The 19,263-nt window shown below is 35.8% G+C and overlaps 1 protein-coding gene across 4 annotated transcripts in view; it reads right to left on the bottom strand.

Annotated features, from left to right (window-relative positions):
* LOC135691429 (GPI-anchor transamidase component GPAA1) overlaps nucleotides 1-19,263 on the bottom strand; it is a 44,111-nt gene that overhangs the window by 5,897 nt on the left and 18,951 nt on the right. For all 4 annotated transcript variants that reach the window (XM_089115987.1, XM_089115988.1, XM_089115990.1 and 1 more), the window contains 4 exons: nucleotides 15,553-15,723; nucleotides 8,773-12,349; nucleotides 6,301-6,454; nucleotides 5,893-5,981 (listed from right to left, as the gene is read on the bottom strand). In XM_089115987.1, the coding sequence (XP_088972113.1) occupies nucleotides 12,076-12,349; nucleotides 15,553-15,723 (445 nt within the window). In that variant the 3' untranslated portion in view covers nucleotides 5,893-5,981; nucleotides 6,301-6,454; nucleotides 8,773-12,075. The remainder of the gene's footprint in view (nucleotides 1-5,892; nucleotides 5,982-6,300; nucleotides 6,455-8,772; nucleotides 12,350-15,552; nucleotides 15,724-19,263) is intronic.

Consider the following 19,263-nt stretch of genomic DNA (forward strand, 5'->3'; position numbering starts at 1 on the left):
CTATCCCACCTGTCTCGAATGGAAATTCTTTCAAGTACCTCGGTCGTCATTTTGACTTTGAAATGACAAACCAAGAACATAAATCTGACCTTTTATCATCACTGTCCAACATGCTCAAACAAATCGATTCCCAGCCTCTTCATGCAAAAAATAAGCTGCTTCTTCATCACAACTTTGTTCTTTCTAAAATCTCTTGGAACCTTACTGTAGCAGATCTTTCAAAGACGTGGGTTGTCGAGAATCTTGACAGCCTCGTATCCAAATACATCCGCCAGTGGCTCGACCTCCCAATAAGTGCTACCTTGAGTAGCATTATTCTTTCTAAAAACCAGTTTGGACTCAGCCTAACTTTACCATCCGCCAAATTCCTACAGTGTCAAACTATTCTACGCAACGCATTGAAATCTTCACCAAACGATAACATTCGCTCTTTATGGAAAAATACCAGCAGTAGCACAAATATACAAATATGATATATATAGGAACACGAAAGAAGCATTAAAGGCTGTCCAGCAAGAACATAAAGATCGTCTGCAAAACATTCTAACTTCCCAAGGATCTTTATTATCACATCTTTTTAACCAGGATCTTCCACAAATAAACAAACTTTGGTCCAAGGTGCAAAGTAGCATGCCTCAGAATATTTTCAATTTCACCATAAGGTACCTAAACAATACCCTTGCTACACAGAACAACTTAAAAAAGTGGAACTTGAGCCAGACCTCTGACTGTTCTTTCTGTTTTCTGCGAGAAACCCTCCTTCACGTTGTTGCTGGCTGCAAAACATACCTGGAACAAGGCCGACACACCTGGCGTCATAACTCTATCTTAAACTTTCTAGCTACGTCTCTTAAAGCTGTTAATGAATCTACCATCTACGCTGATATACCTGGCTATCTTTCATCATCAATCATAACTGGAGAAAACCTTCGCCCAGATCTTCTCTTGAAGACTAACAGCAATTACCTATACATCTTAAAGCTTACCGTTGGTTTTGAATCCAATCTTGACACAAATGCAACAAGAAAACACAGCAAGTATGCTTCTCTCCTATCTGACTTACAGCGAAAGTTCAAATGTGTCTCTTTTGTGAATCTTTCTATGAGCTCTCTTGGCATCTTTGGCAATTCCTGCATCTCCTTCTTCAAAATGTGTGACTCTCTCTCCATCGATCAACAACAAAAACGGTATCTCATCTCTAAACTTTCCAACATTGCCATCCGTACTACGTACTACATATTTTGTTGCAAAAATAAACCATGGACAAATCCGGAATTACATCCGTTTTAATTTTGGTTGTTTTATTTTTCTCAGTTTTTCCTTCTACCTTACGATTGTTATAGTTTTTTCTTGTAAAACCAGGCTAGCCAATTGCAAATTACCTTGTAATAGTGAAATTTGTAATTGTAGTTTAAGTTGAATTGAAAATGAAATGTTTCCATTATCATTTTTGGCGTATGAAATCAAACAAATCTCTATGTCCGCTTGACCAAACTTCGGTGATTACGTTGAAAGGATGTCTATTTTTGCGAACCTATTTATCGCAAATAATAAAGCAGGTCTGGAATAGCAAAAACATCCTAGCCGCATGGTGCTCCACAACAACAATACTGATTCATAAGAAAGGAGCCTCGAACGAGCCACCAAACTTTCGCCCAATAACATTGCAACCAACATGCCTAAAAATATTCACATCCATAATTCGCAATCGCATGTTCGAATTCTTAACATCAAAAAATTTAATCCAGAATCATATGCAAAAAAGCTTTGTTCCAAAGATTTCTGGTACCCTCGAGCATACAGCATTACTTTCACATATAATCAGAGATGCCAAACGTAAACAAAGATCCTTAGTAATAACTTTGCTAGACCTACAAATCGCATTTGGGGAAGTGCAACATGGACTAATTGATACCATGTTGAAGTATCACCACATTTCTGACGATGTCATTCAACTAGTAGATGCACTGTATGCAGATTTCAAAACAACGATCACTACTAGAAGCTTTGCTACCTCATTTCTTAAAATTGAAAAGGGAGTACTGCAAGAAGACTGTCTCAGCCCTCTTCTCTTTAACCTTTGCATTAACTCTTTCATCTGTACCCTGCAAACAAAGGAATTCGAGCAACTAAGCTACAGGTCAAATAAGCTGTTGACTCCTAGAAACTGGTTCCAATTCGCGGATGATGCAATTGCAATATCAGCAACAGAGTATGAGAATCAAACTCTTGTTGATGCTTTTTCAAGGTGGTGAAACTGGGCTAAGATGAAGATCAGACCTGACAAGTGTCAAACTTGTCAAAAAGGTTGTAACACAGTCCAAGCATTAGGATTAAAAGTATCGAAGAAAAGGAAAGCTTTCGATACCTCAGGCGTTGATTTGACTCTAATAGAACAATAGTGAGCGCAAAGACAGCTTCTTGACACTACAAATTGAGATTTCAGCTTGTTTCATCAATTACCTTTACATCCAAAAATAATCTGCAACTGTACAATCGGTACTTTCTCAGTAAAATCAGTTGGGGTCTCACGATAGATAGCAGACATAGATGCAACGTGGATAAAGCAAAACCTAGACATGATTTGCCATGGATACTTCACAAAATGGTTTGATATACCTGTGAGTGGAACAGTTGAAATATTGCAATTAACTAAGGCACAGTTTGGACAGGAAGTCATAGATACAAGCACAAAACATACTCTTTGTCAAGTGACTTTCCGCAAGTGTCTGAAAAACTCCATAAATGAAGACATACGATATCTGCATAATGCAACATCAGAAAAGACTAACATTTAATATGACTCGTTCTATATAACAAAGCTTGCACTAAAAAGATACGGGAAGACAAAAAAATTGAAGGTAGAGTCATTTCAGGTCCAGAGTACAGTAAGTACAGAGTTATGGAAAACAGCACTCCCGAAGGCAAAAGATTCTTGGTTCAAAGCGCAACATCGTCTTCCTAGGAACATCTTTAATTTTACCATAAGATATATGAACAACTCTTCTGCTTGTTTTTCTAACTTAGCAAGATGGGGTGTAAACGTCAGTGCAAGCTGTACATTCTGTAGCGAGGTTCAGACCACAAAGCATATCGTGTGCTGGAGACGTACTCACACATGTTTTGTAGGAAATTAGTAAATTATAAGTATGTATAAATTTAGTTTTTCGTTTGTTTAAGGAACCAAATTAGATGCTTAGAGATACAGTAAATTTAAGAGACTCGTGGAAACAGACAGTTAGGAACCATAAATGCACACAGCATCCTGCATGATGCACAGGCACATGGTTAAGTCGCAGTAAAAAACCGTAAGTTAAGAAGATTGGTATATTAATCAGCATTATTAGATAAATGGAGTAATTTCGTATAAAAGATTTAAATACAAACACTAAAGGAGAGTTGGCGTAGAGTCGCTCGAAGTGTAGGTAAGGGACGAGCAACGTAGAGTCACGTAACATTTGTATTTGGAATTCAGCAGAAAATTAAAGATGTACGAAAACGGTATGGTCTTTTTCTTGAGAAATTCGGTTCACTTCTGAAATCTCTTTCGAATCAGTAGAGTGAAGCAATTAATGCAACATATTGTAGCTGGCTGTGGGTCATGCTTAAACCGCTACATATGGCGTCATAACTCGGTGCTGTTAAACTTGTCATGAAGCTTTACTGTGATATTCCTTCGTTTTTATCACCTGAAACTGTTACTGGTAATGCTGTGCGGCCGGATCTGCTTGTTGGGGACGGAATTAGCAATTTGTTTACAATCGAGCTAGCAGTAGGCCACGAATCTAACACGGTGGCAAATGCAACAAGGAAAGCACAAAAATATGAACATATTTTAAATGATAGTGACCTGAAACGTTCGCATCGAAAAATCTGTTTTGTGAATCTTGTGATGACTGCTATCGACATCTATTCGAAACATTCAGAGGAATATTTCAAAATGCTGTAAGATTTGAACATTGAAAACACAGCCGCAACGTACAATTCTACAAAACTAACAGAAATTTGTATACGAGAACGAAAGAATGGACAGAGGCGGATCTAATGACCTTCTAAGTTGAACCTTACCTTACCTATTGTTAATTATTTTAAAGCATCTATGCGAATGCAGGCAGACAATGCCTACATTGTAGTGAGAAGTCTGACTCTGTTAACATTGTTTGTAACTTGAATAGGAATATCTTTTATCCCAACTTTTAAAACAGTATGTAATTTAAATTGTTATTATCATGAAAAGTTTCCATTATTATAAAGCGCACATGGAAAAGATCAATAATTAATATGGCAGAACAACATTGAAGTAAAAGTAAAATAATAAGCAAGACTTTTAAAAAAAAGGTCATGATGGAAGAATGCAATCGTACTTTGTTGTCGTTAGGAGTGTTCCAAATAAAATAGACAAAGAAATATATGAAATAGAACCATCGAATCAACAGTGTGAGCAAATTGGTTTCAGGCTTTTCATAAAAATGCTAGGTTTTCTATTAAGATAACTGTCAGTTTAAAAAACAGGAAATTTACAATAAACAGAATCAGCTTCTCAAAGAAGGTTAATTTCAAGCATAGCATCTGCAATCGATACACGTGGCCTCCTCTGTATAGCATCAGTTCTGTCCGTTTGAAATGCAGAGTTTTTGAAGCAACAAGATAAGCTCGTGCCGATATATTATATAAATAATGATTTCAAACAATCATGAATTTGAAACTAAATTTATGACATTTAGTGTCAAATTGTTATTAAAGATTGGAATTGCTCACTATTGCTAGAGAGGTTAGTACCAAAGAGCAATGGTTTGGAAATAAAGTTTTTCTGTCAACAAACGGCTGGGTGGATGTTTTTACAGTCACCTTTTGAGGAGGATAAGAAGATTGACCTAATGTATTTTAACGTTGGTGTGATTCGTCATGGAAAGTTGAGCTAGTACAAGGGTCAGCGAACATCTAAAAAAGGGATAGCATATTGCTGGAGAAACCTTACCTTGTACATAAACAAGCAGGTAAAAGATACAAAAATTTGCCGAGCGTCGGGATTAGCCTGCTGGACATGGGAATAAACCCACGGTACAGGGTAACCACTGATTCACTTGACTTTGTCAAAGCAGACCAAAATGAAATCATTAATTGCGTATGCACAGCGTGACAATCGTGCTATATCCAATAACGACATTTATAGAGTTTCATTTATAGAGCAAAGCGAAAGGAACACAGTGCTCTGGCACATTCTATTAATCATTGATTGTTTCATGTGATATTAATAGAGAAAGACAGCTTGTGCTGGATAACATGAATGAAACAAGATCAAGATTGGAACTAAACTCAATTTAAAACGAAAAAGCCGCCCGCAATATCAATAATTCGAGAGCAATGATAGAAGCCTAAATTAAAAAGAAGGATTTCTTAAACATCTTTTCATAACCTTTGCTCTGGTGAAGCCCCGTATGCTGGGGCGAAATATCAGTTACTTTTAATTGACTTGTGTTTGTTGTTGTCTGTTCTCGGTGTGCTGTGGTATTCATTAGGATCTACATTCTTTAAAAAATGCCCAACAACTTAAATCGGAATACACAATCGTGAAGCAAAAAGTGACAAAAAGTAACAAGGAAAACGAGAAAAGTTTGAGTTGGCCGATCATAGATATTCAATTCTGCAAATGTGAATATTAAATAGCTTTGAATTCGTTGATGTGTATCGGAAAAAAGTAGCTATGAATGGGAGGCGGACACACTCGATACGTTGCGTGATCCAGGAGAAATGGACCCAGAAAACGACAAGCACGAAAACTTGCTTTATTACCAGCATTTAAAATTTCCTGTTTAAATTTGGACATTCTAAGAGGATGTTTAAGTTTAAGTTTCAGTTGATTAAAATTTGAAAAAATGCGAATGTACTGACCTCATTGACAATGCGATGCTGTTGCACAGTTTTTTTATTTATGAAGTCTTTTGATGCAACAAAAATTTCGTACATTGATCCACATCCCCCTAAGATTTAAGTTTGGCAATTGAAGATGAAATTAACTAGATGCATTTTGAAATAAAATAATGAACAAAGAAAAACAACAGAAGATCTAAAAAATTTATCTGTGTATACCGAGATAGTTGTGTACTATTTAAGACACATCTGTAAGCAAAGGATTATGAAAATAAACCAAAATATCTTATGATCTGCCTGAATAATTATTTGACCCAAATAAACATGAAATATAGATGAATGCAATAAAATTAGTAGGAAAAAACTCAAGCCTGAAAGTATGTAAATCATATTCATCATCAGAAAATTAGAGTCTGAATAAAATGATACCTGAAATATCTCTAACCATGATTTCTTCTACATTAAGTTTTGATTTAAGAATATCTTCTATTCTTTTTTCACCAGGGGAAACAGATTCAAGATTATATGTCACGCTTGTTGTATGTAAAGATCTGAAAGAACAGGTGGCTGGTTGCTTCCATGCCTAAAAAAGATACAATTATTTCTTAACATTAAATTCATTGCAATGAAACATAACATACAAAGACAATTATGACCCTTTCCATGGTAACTGCTAAGTTGATCTTGATTCGATTGCATGATGCTCGATAGAGATTCTGATCATTTCAGAATTTCAGTGGATCTATAGAGAATTGCAATTTATCACAGCCTATTAATGAATAACTAGATTTCATTTTAATATGTACGGTGAATAATAAAACCTATATACCCCACAGCGGGAATTAGGCGAGGTTGTAATTTTCTTTCAACATTGTTCAATGAATGTGTTCTACTGGATCTTGAAAGTGGCATTAGAAGAAATGGTTTGTATCATTGTTAGCAAAAGATATTGTGAAAATGTTGCTCACTCATTGGTGTTGAAAAATAGCTTGCATAACCAATTCTCTAAATACCAGTAAGAAAACAAAATCATCTACTGCTCTTCATAAATTTATTTTACTTCATAACACAGGGTTACTTCAAAGAGCATGTAGGCAAATAAGGTAGGGGATTGTAAAAGAAATAAGGACAGACATACGGGGAGAAAGGGAAGGGGGTTAAAATTTCAAACATTTTGTATACATACTTTGTAACTGACTCTAAATTATGGCATTCCATAGATAGAATGACTCACAACTTTGTGAGATGTTTACATTCCAGTTTACTTTATTGCCGATTTATTTACTTTATTTCAAGTTTACTTGAATTTCAGATATCTTTATTGCCTACCTTAAACCCAACATCAATATCGTTACATTTCATAGATATTTAGGCATCAATTTCAAAGTTTTGAAGTAGTATTAGGAGCTAGAAGCTGCTCCAGAAAATTATCCATTTTCTAGCTGTAAAAATGGTCTTTGTCTTCAATGACATCCCTTATCCAAAGACATATGGAAATAAGACTGGAAAATGAGAATTTATCAATGGTTTCTTTCATAAAAGGAACCAAAATGTGAAGCTTCAGATGATGAGCATTGATAGAATATAAAAACTTTCTTATTCTTTATCGGTTTTCCTAGCTAATGTTTGTTCCTTTACCCAAAGAACTTTCACTCCACTGGCATGTTGCAGTGTGAGATGTCCTTTACACAGCTCCTTATTAATAAGAGCTGTCTTAGTGAAAGCCAGGACTTCCTCTAAGCCTCATTGCAGAACAAAAATGAGCACTTGTGATCAAAGACAGCCATACCTATGTGAGACCAAACATTCTTATGCCTTTTCTGGCCCAAGGTGTATATGGTAAATATGTATGCAGTTCACTGTGATACAGATTCTACAGGAAACAGTGTATCCATGTGTCAAAGTTATATTTCTGTCCACTACTGGATATGCTAATGCTGTGCCAAGGAATAATAGTGACGTGCTTGGCATAAGGAGGGGGGGGGGGGGGGGGTGTCAGTAACAGCAATGCCAGTCTTCAACATTACAGGCTTCAATTTTTGTGTGAAACTTCAATTGCAAACTATGACATGGCTTTGAAATGCCCAGTGCTTGCAACCCTCATTTAACACTGTCTAGAAACCGAAAAAAGATTCTAGATATAAATCAAAGCTGCATTGTTAAAAAAATACTTTTTGCTACTTAGATTTGTTATTAGTGTTGGAAAACATGTATGATTTGGCTACACCTAGCTGTGAGCAACAGCACACTATCGGTTGTGAACTCCAAGCAAGGCATTTGAGCTGTTGGCAACAATGCTCCTTTGAATACGATTGTTTGACATTGTGGGTCTTGTCTTACAACTAGGAAGCCTTGCTTGTATGCTGATATTGCCGGGCAAAATAAATCACATGGGTAGCTGTATGTATATGAAACTATTTCATAGACTATTCCTCTTACAGCACTACTCCTTTTGTCTGCCGCATATAGCCTTTGCAAACCTCTCTTTACTATTAATTTGGTGTGCAATCAAAAAAACTGTTGTGCAGCATCTGTGCATTGCATCTACCATACTATGCAGACTGGAGTAAGCATACAGTTTTAGCTTCTGAAAATTGTTCCTGTTATTTTGATGAAAATACTGCTGCTCTTAGCATCTTGAAACTGGCATGCCTTTTTTTAAAAACATTCTCAGGTCCTGTTGGGTTTCTCCTGTATTATTCTTTGCAGAACACATTCAAAATTGCAATGTACTTATTTTCAATTAAGAGAATTTTAAAAGAAAATGCAAAAGGATTACAGTTAACCGGACGAAACTATTATTATTATACCTTACACAAATTATTATGACGGCCGAACAAAATCATGAGTTTCATTTGAAAAAGACAAATTCATATATAATAATGCAAAAGAAGCGAAAACCTTTGATATATTTGAAAAACTGCTTCTGAGAGCTGTACTGTACAATCTTTGCATTTTTGAGCCGCTTAACTTAATTTAACAGAGAATTATTCCGCGCAGAGAAATAATATACCGTATTCTTTGATAGTGCTACTGCTGGCATCTTGAAACAACTTCGATCTGATACTGAGGCTAACAGAATGGATCAAATCTTCAAGGGAAAGTATATTTACCGTAAATCCTCGAATTAGCCCCCTGGGGGCTTATTTAATTTTTTTATTTTTAGATGGGGGCTTATTCGAGGGGGCTTATATGAGAGGGGGGGGGCTTATAAAATTAAGTTTTCTTTCTAAGTTAACTTTCAAGAGCTACAGCCTTCTTTCTCCTCTCGGAACATTCTCTTGCGGCTGAAGATGAGATTTTTTAGACCAATGATTTTTGCCTATTTTTAAAGTGTCGAGGGATGTTTCCTATCAACTTTCAAAATGCACACGAAAATCATCAGAAAAAACAACCTGTGGCCATATCTTTGACTACATCCATTAAAACTTCTTTGAAAATTTAACAATTATAATCTTTCGTACCAAAGTAATCGAAATAATTAGTTTCACCAAAGCCAAATTATGAAAATGGACACCGTTAATTATACTTTCACTCTGAGGATGGATATCTTCAAGGTGGCCACACCTTAGCACTCGAAATATAAAATTCCTTTCTCCCATAGAAAGCTCCCCAAAGAAAAATATGAGTTTGCGACAAAGGACGCAGATGGTTGTCAACGAGAGGTAATGGAGAGAAGTCACTTAAGAAGCCAAATGAGCTTATAAGCACTAACAAAAAACCTCTTCATTCTTAAGGACATAGATGAAGCATGCACTCTTTTAGTCCCACCCTCTTCCTGAAGGCTTGGGTCAAACCTGAAATATGATGGGATACCAAGACGAATTGAAACTGCATGTTGATCTAAAAGGTAAAATTATATTGCTTTTATCGATTTGCTACTCTTAAATTTTTTTGCGGCCTAAACAGCTCGCGACGTAGATCTTCAAAAACAAATAACAGCGCTCACTGCTTTTGTAGACAGTGTTCCCATCATCAGCTGGGTAGATACTCTGCCTGACAGAAGTTATTAAACTTGAAGAGCTTCTTATGCAAATAATCCTTTATTACCGGCTATAAAAATACCGGTATTTTGGTGCTTAGAGATATTAAAAAGAGCAAATGTATTGGAAAGAACGCTTTTTTATCTTTCCAAGCAATTCAAATTTGATTTTGCTGAGACGAAAAGCTGGAAAAAGCCTTATCTCTCGCAACGGCCCAAGTTTATCTAGCAAAATCTCAAATCTACGCAAGAATTCGTTCAAAATCAGCTTTTACAGGCTTTCGCTGTTATTTTCACAGAAACGAAAATTCTAGAATCTTAAATGAAACTGCATATTCAACACCGGTCTTGTCCTTGACTATTCATGGTGTGTTCATCCATTCATTATTTGGTCACAGAAGATTTTGATCAGAATCTTTTGGCATTTTGAGTTACAAAAATTTTTACCCCCTGGTATCTTGTCTTACGGGCCATTTAATAAAGTACGATTTAAACGCATCAAGTATAAGGTTAAATACAGTACCTAATCCATCTATGTGATGAATTCGGTTCTAAATGAGTTCTAGTTCATTTGGTAAAGAAACGAACAACAATTCAAATTATCACATGTTCCCTTGCTGGTAGAAAACCAGATAAGCCATGCATAAGATGCGACATTCGTAATTTAGTATTTAGCTTCAAAATCGATTACACGGTGCGAAAGATAAAAATCCAAAGAAGTTTTGGAAACAGATATATGGGGGCAATTTAAAGGTATACAACTCATAAACAGGCCAGGCCGATGATTAAAAGTAAAACATTCAAGGCAGGTACTTTAACAGATGACCACTCCAAAGTTATACAATTTTCCATCAAAATAATGAGCTATATAAAGCCATAAATTGCTTTAGGATGAAAAATCTCTAGGGACTGGTGGGATCAATGACAATGTCTCAAATGCCGATGAAAGTAAGCCGGGTCTTACTTTCAAGATTTAGGGCATTAAAGACCAATTGCTAATGGAAGAGCAGGTGTTGGAAAGAGCGTGGAATAAACACAGAGAAAATGAATCGTGCAGCAAAAGCCTAAGGAGAAAATTGGCATGGCTACACTATCCTCTTATAAGATCAAGAAAATTCAAGTTCAAAATATTAATAAATCCATGAACACATCATTCCTGTACATATTATGTTTCAAACTTAGCGAAAAACATACCAACCCTAACTGGAGTAATAAAGAATTGAAACAAGGATGTGTTCTTAATCCCTTGATTTTAATTCTGTTAATTGACATTCAACTTGTTAAATCAAAACTCCATACTACTTTTGCATATATTGTTTTATGGCGATTATAAATTCGAAAACCAAAAATAATATCACAAAACCCTTATCTTGATATCGTCACAGTTTGGTTCCTCAATCCAAATCCTGGAGCTAAAAAATCTTTCTTAAAAATAACTTGAAAACGGTATTGTGAAATGTATACAAATCTATCATGCATGATAAACTAGCGCTGATAAAAGTATGTGCTATCATCTCTTAAAAAGATATGCATGAGCGAAAGCACAAAGTACCATTTATCTACTTATAGCAACATTTTCTTGTAGAGTAAGAGCGGCAGTTAGTGTATGGATGCTATCAAATTTGGAACTCCTGATTTACGTCATCTCGAAAATGCTGCCCTGCCATTATTCGCTTATTGCATCCTAAAGGCACTTTTCCGGTAAAAAGGTCCGTATTTTGAGGGTAACAGGCAATAAACACCTTAGCTTCAATGAATTTTGTAGATACTGTGGTCATTACTAACATATTCCCGTATACTTGGTATACTGGATACTAGTAGCTAAAAAGTACAGATCATACGATAAAACCAGTGAAAGAAAAGGGACATGTTTACATTTGTAAAGAAACATACTTTTCACAACAAACTAAGAGCAACATGCGATTTAAGAAGATTGCTTTAAAATGGAACCCTTGGATTCAACGTTACTGAAAAGCTGATTCCTTCTTGCACATTGTTAAGTGGAATTTTAAACGGATAACTATGTATGATTTTGCTTAAAGTTTCTGATGATTTGATTGGACCAACCTGAAGCGTGATCACATGACATAACACAGCCTCGTGGTCTGTCAAAACTTGAAGCCTCTGATTGAGCTTGCCCTTTAAACGGCTCTTATTTTGCTAGGTAATTCCCCATTTTCTTTCAGAAAAAGGGCATGGTTTATCACACTGCGGTATCGTCATCATGAGGCAAACCGAGTATGAAAAACGAGAGAAACAGTCATGATCCAAATTGGAATGACAGCAAAGAAAAGTATGTCCAGTGTCCAAACGTCCAAATGGCTGTTACTGAATGCATACTTAATAAGAAAATGGCTGTTTTGTAGGCTTTTTTCAAACAAATCCTTCCATTCCAGCGACATTCTAGTCACCTTTAAATAAAGGGCTGACAGCAGCATAATAACAGCATATGGCGTTGATAGAAACATCAAAACATAGTTAAGAGATCCAGCCAATCTGAAAAAGATTCAAAATAAAATTTAGAATAAATTTATCGTGGAGCCCTATCAAAGTAAAAATATTAACTTCTTTGTCAAAATAGCTCCCTATTTGACGAATTTTTAAACTTCAATTTAATTTTTTCAATTTTTCATATATTAGTTTTCTCAATCTACTTGGTACTCTCAGTCTAATGAATTATTTTTGAGTTTTCCTTTCCCTTTCCATTTCAATTCAGCAGCCAGTCAAGTGGAAATCTGACAATGACACTGAAAATCTGAAGCAAAAAAGATTAAACTGCTGAACCAATTTTTTTTCGGCTGAAGTTTGTAAATTCTATCGAACTCAAAAAGTTATTAAAATTGGGTAAACAAACAAATACATGAGTAAAAAATTCATTGACCCGCTAAAAACAAATTAGGCCGACTAATTGAAAGGTTGCATTGCTTTTATATATATTCGGTTTCTTACTAATATCAAACAGCTAAACACTCTCAAATGAAACCGACAAAGGTTGGAAAAATTAAGTAAGCAACTTCAAAGCCATCTCATTTTCGAGCAAACAAATTCTACATGAGTTACCTGTTACTAGCAAACTATTTCCTTTTCACAAAAAGCAATATTATATAATCTTAAATTCATTCCAAGTAACTTAAAGAAAACCAAACAAGTCATAAAACTATCCATTGTACATTAAGCAGATGGGACCGATTTAGGATTGGCTGCCATCGATGCCGTTCAAATGCTTCTTCTAATTATTTTGTCTATTTATTTATGCGAATGCAGGAGAGCTCTATTTGTTAAAAAAGAATGTGCCGATTCGAAACTTTTCAAAAAATAGATAAATTGTTGGAACGGAGAAAAATGCGACCGTAGCCTCTGCAAAATATACCTCCCAAAAGTCTGGATTCTAGCAGAATAGTCCTAAACTGGCTTCTATCTTCTACAGAACAATTTCCATTTCATAGTTCTATTTTCTATTATATCGTAACGTAAATTATATGTAAATACTAGGCTTAAATCAGCTGTAAATTGGTTACATTTGTTATCCAGCCAACATTAAATAAATAAATGATGATTATTATGATGATGTGTGATTCGTTGTGAACCCAAACATTCTCATACACGCGACAGGTGCAGTGAAAAAATCAATTTTTCACAACCATGAAAGTTTTGACGAAAAATATTACTGTTTAATAGATAAAGGTGTGAAAACCAAGCTAGAAAATCAGAAGAAAAGCTGGAAAAAGTAGCTAAACGTGTTAATATTTGTCACATGATGCTTCAGCTCTGTCAAAAACAAGCTAATTGGCTTAGCTGCGTATTTGAGTCAAGAAAAGTTGCAAAAGGTTCTCCTTGGCTTGCATGTTTAGAAACAATAAGTTGAGAAATAAAACGTTTGAAAAGTTCAGAAACAAAATGCTGGGTTACATGATAACTTAGTGTGCAAATTTGAGTAATTTAAAAGATAAATAATTTAAGAGAATTTGAAAACTGTGTGAGGCGGTCGCTTCCCTATCTTGTATAAATTTCACATTACATGATACTTCACATTATAGATATGTTACAGAAATATATGTTCTTTTTAAAAAGAAAATCTATGAAAGCCATATCAGCATTTATAGCCTATGTTTAAATTTGCGAAACCAGAAAATTTCGAAACAGGCAACGAATACTGTGTCGTCATTCACTGAATGGACAGACTCAAGTATAAAACTAAAACTTAAACAGATAACTAAATATGTACCAACTGGTTTTGAGATTGCTTGGGGTGCTCGACGAACCGAAAAAGTTTTCATAGATTTATTAAAGATTCCTAATTGATTTAGGGTTACTAGTTTAATGTTTTAATAAGCTGAGTCCCTGATATTGCTTCAAACAATTAGAGAACTCTAGTATTTCTGTAAACCATGCATGGTCATTTGAACTGCTGATGAAATTCGGGCGTGTGATTTGACTGGTTTAAGCCAAGCTACTCGTGCATTGATTGGTTAAATCGAGCTCTACCCCTTCAAAGCACCCTACCACTACGGACATTGTCTTGAAGCAGAATGCAAAGGAGAAGTTTTTTACTGAAAAAAAAATAGCAGCCGTGGTTCTTATAAAAAAACACTATGCATTATTGCTGTAAAGGAAAGTCACCTACTATCAGAATCGCCCTACAAATATGATGAAAGTATTACTGTACCGTAAATCCTCGAATAAGCCCCCACCTAAGAAATCATCTTTGCAAATAAGCCCCTCTTTGAATAAGCCCCCGGGAGCTTATTCGAGGGAAGCATAATTGCAGAAAAATATCTGATTTCAAGAAAGCCCCCACAGGACAATAGCTATACAGTATTACTTCCTTTGACTTGAGGCCAAAAAGCAAAAAAGCGACTTTTGTTATGATAAAAAATCATAATATCTGTTCGTTCTTTGTTAGATTTGTTAGAAAAATTATGTAGTTTTTTATGCTGACCTTTGAGGAAAGTACTAAACTCTGAAAAGAGCCCCCCTCGAATAAGCCCCCACCCAAAAATTCATCTTTGCAGATAAGCCCCCGGGGGCTTATTCGAGGATTTACGGTATTTCAGCTACTCAAAATAATGATCGAAACAATGATAAGAAGTGTGATATCCTACATTACATTAGTGCACCGTGAGCTAAAATTTTGCTGAAAAGAAGTGTTTCATCCCAGGGAGATAACAGCATCAAAAATCTGTTTCCGCTACAAAGCGAGTAAGATCAACCGCTTATTCAAGTGTGAGTCCTTGCAGGACAGACGTAAAGAAGTTTTTGTTCCCACATCAGTGTGAAACTAAAGCAAAAAGGTGATTTTAAGGGCAAATCTGCAGATAGCACCTGCTTCATTAATTACATTTTAAGCTTGTTTCTCAGCGAAAAATTTTTATGGCCCGCCAAAACTTAAGCCTGTAAAAAGATCGAGAATACAATAAATGTAATCACACCCTTGCAAGCTCTTAAGGGAAATCTTTCAAAACTAGGAAACAAAAGGTTAAAAAAAGATGCAGTGATGAGAAACTGACTTGGTTCAATAGTTTATATCGTCGTTGTTTTGTTGAAATTTATATTTATTTATTAGAAGAAGTAAATAATGGTTATATGATTATTTTCATCGGGACAAAATGTATTTAACCTCGACCAAACAATAAGAAATTACTTTACGTTAGATGTTTCAGTGAGATGTAGGAAAAGGGTTATACACATGCACTACTCACCGGGAAGGTTTCACGTCCAGAAACAAAACAGCTGGAACCAGTGGAATCGCAACAACCAAAGCTAACGAAAAGTTCAACAATGACGTCATACCAATAACAAGGATGAGAAGGAACGTAGTGATGAGTTTGCGAGCTTTCCATTCTTGTTCATTTCTCGTCTTGGAAAGGATCCTGAGGGTTGAAGATAAGAACTATGAATAAAGCATTCCATGAAAGGCTGCGTCGGTACATAGCAGATTTGATATGTTTGTAGACCCAGTGAAATAGACAGACATTCCATGACATCACACAAATGGTCCATGAAAAATAAAAAGATCGGGATACTTTATTTCCTTGTTGGTAATTCTTGTATTTCTCTCAAAAACGGGCCTATTAGAGGTTTGCAGGTTCACGTTGTGGCAGGTTCACTTTGTCGCAGGTTTGTCCCTTCTTTCAACAACGGCCGACTGCAGCTTTTTGGTACATTAAACACCCCATACATGGGCTCCGACAAAGGTTGAAAAGTGAGGGAGGGGGTGGCCAAGGGAAAATTTAACACCCATAACAAAAGATTTTGAAAAAACTTTATTGTTTTGCAAAAAAGTGGGGGGGGGCAAGGCCCCCCAGCCCCTCTTCGTCGGAGGCCCTGCCATAACGTGCCCCAAGTAACCTCAAATACAAGCAGCATTACTTCAAAAGTAGGGAATCAGATCAAATACACGGGCGAGAAGGGGGGGGCGCTTAATTGCGGGGGGGGGGGGCATTATGGCAAATCCTTCATTTAGCTTACGAGTAGCTGTCGATCAAATTTATACTTCTCTTGCCTTAAGGGCATTGTTTGACCTTGGCATAGCTGCAAGAACAATACATAGAAGAAATAGAACTATACAAAAATAATAATGGATATTTAACAGATCCATCAAAGATGGCTTTTCACTGTTAAAGTTAAAATAATACAATTGTCAAAGTTAAAGTTAAAATAATACAACTGTCAAAGTCTAGGTAAAGCATTTTTAAAATAATTTACAGAAAATGCAATGTCTCTTAAAATTAATTTCATTTTTTAGCTCTATTAACTACAAATTTTTTGACAAAGATAAAAATGTTCTATAATTTGGACAGTTTCTACTCTATAGACTTTTCAAACAGTTGAGAGATTAGCGGCAGCGATTGGTCAAAACAGAGAATCAATATCACGTGCTTTATCTCGCATTACTTTCAATCCGCATATATATACCAATTTTCTTCTTAACTTATCCGACGTTTATATTCCGAGGAGTATCGGACAAAAGTACCTTTGTATGATATTTTCCCGCTCTTCCGTGCTATCTTCCAATTTTTGAGTACAAAGGCGCATTCCATAACAAAATGCATGCATAAGTGCATGTGACAAAATATGCAAAAATGTAAAGATAACAAAACTGCGTTAGAAGAAAAGTCCTACAGAACGACGCGAAAAATGACCGTTGTTGCGAATATATTGATATATAATGAGGTAATTCACACATTCATGCCCACCTGCACGCATTTCATGACGCCAGAGTAGGTAAAAATATAACTGAAGCTGATGCAGAGGGATGCAGACCAACGGGCATGCAATTAGAGAAATTTCACGAATGTCCTTGTTGTAATATCAAAAAATCCAAGTTACCAGTTCAAAGCTGAAACCGATCAAAATGTATAAAAAAAGAGAACTGGAGAGGACTAAACATAGAAGCAGCACCAGCACTATGTAATCAGCTACTTTTCCTAAGGAATTATATATGATCGTGCTTTTTGACAATAAATAGCTATTGGCGTGATTTTTCTAGATTTTCAGTCATTCCATGGATAAATTAACAAATATTGGCCAAACTTTGAAGTCCTTTTAATGAAAAGATTTGGCTAGTCGTAGGTTAATATGGAAAAAACGAGCTGATATTCAACATATGGAGACAGTTACGCGAAAGCTGAAAAACACTATTTGGAATAGTCAAACTCGAGAAGCACTGAGACACGTTCAGGATACACCAAAACAAAACTCCGGTAAATTTAAAAATAAAACCATATCAATCATGTCATCTTTAAGATGCAGAAAATGATCGATTGAATTTAAAACAGACAAAGATTTCTAATGTAAAGGCAACCTCGTGGTAACAGGCCAGTGAAATACATAAGAGATTGTCATTGGCTTCTTGAATTACCATGAACAAAGTTGTTCAAAAAGTTGCAAAGTGTGTTTGCAACTGGCTATCCTAGCTTAACGACAACAGACTGAAGCTATCCAAAGGTCCAATAGGTGTGATCAAAGATCAATAGGTGTGGTCAAAGGTCAACAGGTGTGGTCAAAGGTCAATAGGTGCGGTCAAAGAAAATCCATTTATTAACTTGAAACGAAACAGAAGGAAGAAGTGCTCTACGTTTAGCTTTGGTAATGAGTGAGAGTAGTGACCAAGGTAAAGGAGCAGTGACTAAAATAATTACATTAATGAATACAAATTCAGGAAAATTTTCGATTTTTTACAGAGTTTATAGTTTTTCGATAGCTGTCTTACTAGAGAGGCATTGAATAGGAATGGCGGAAAATAGATCGAAAAGTAAGGACCAAATATAGGATTTAAGCACAACCAAAAACACATCTAAAATAGGTAACAAGCACTTTAATCTTCGTTTAAAAGTTTTCGTGACCGGTTCATAGAGTTCTTAAGCGAAGACGTCATAAAATGTATTTTTCAATCATTTAAATTAAATAACTTGATATAAATTTATGAAATATCTCTTTATGAAATATGCAATGTTTCTTTTATACCTGTGATGTACGAAGTTTGAAATCTTGCAGGTTGCGTATTATTGAAAACGTTATCAACAAGAATCCTTAATATTAAAATGATAAAAGCAGGAGGTAACGACAGCCCTTGACTTTGGAGATGTGAGAAGTAGGACACCAGGCTTGCCGGAAAACGTCCGCTCGACCCCTTTTGGACAGATGCGCAATAAAAAGTATTTGTACAATTACAAAAACATTTCAAAAGAAGCCATAAGATCCAAAGCAAATGGCGATTAGAAATGAAAAGATGATTTACTAGGAAACAAGATGAAAAGAGAGTAAAAAATATTAAACTACCTCAAGGAGAAGGCTGTTTCAAGAAACACACAGAAATTGTGACTTGCAATGTATAGGAACAAATGTATAGAGACCTGCGTGAACGAGAAAAACAGCTGAAATTCTGATGAAATACTAATGGACTCTAGATACTACCTACAGAACACTGTTTGGGAGATCGTGAGGGCATAAAAGGCACCATGTCCCGACGTATTCCGTTGGCCATTCAAATTTCCCATTGGTTGGACTACACATAAGATCTATTGTTAAGTATCTAATCGGCAACTTAAGGCTAATTCGCATTGTGTTCTCGATCATAAATAGAGGGCTGGTGTAGAGGGCTAGTGTTGGGATGAAAACGGAACAAGGGAGACAGGGGTGCTTAAGTGACCGACCGACCAAAGGGAAAAGAAAATAATAATGTAATATACCATAAGACAAAATGTATGAAAGTATACATAGTTGAGCCCTAGCGGGGAGATGAAGGAGAATATAAAGACTAGACGATAGCAATAGCACGTCAGGTGAAATCACAAAGCAAAGGTCCAATAGGTGTGGTCAAAGGTCAATAGGTGTGGTCAAAGATCAATAGATGTGGTCAAAGGTCAAAGGTGTGGTCAAAGATCAATAGGTGTGGTCAAAGGTCAATA

Source organism: Rhopilema esculentum, chromosome 4 (assembly GCF_057945365.1).
Source record: "Rhopilema esculentum isolate cy_ngs chromosome 4, ASM5794536v1, whole genome shotgun sequence".
NCBI classification, from domain to species: domain Eukaryota; kingdom Metazoa; phylum Cnidaria; class Scyphozoa; order Rhizostomeae; family Rhizostomatidae; genus Rhopilema; species Rhopilema esculentum.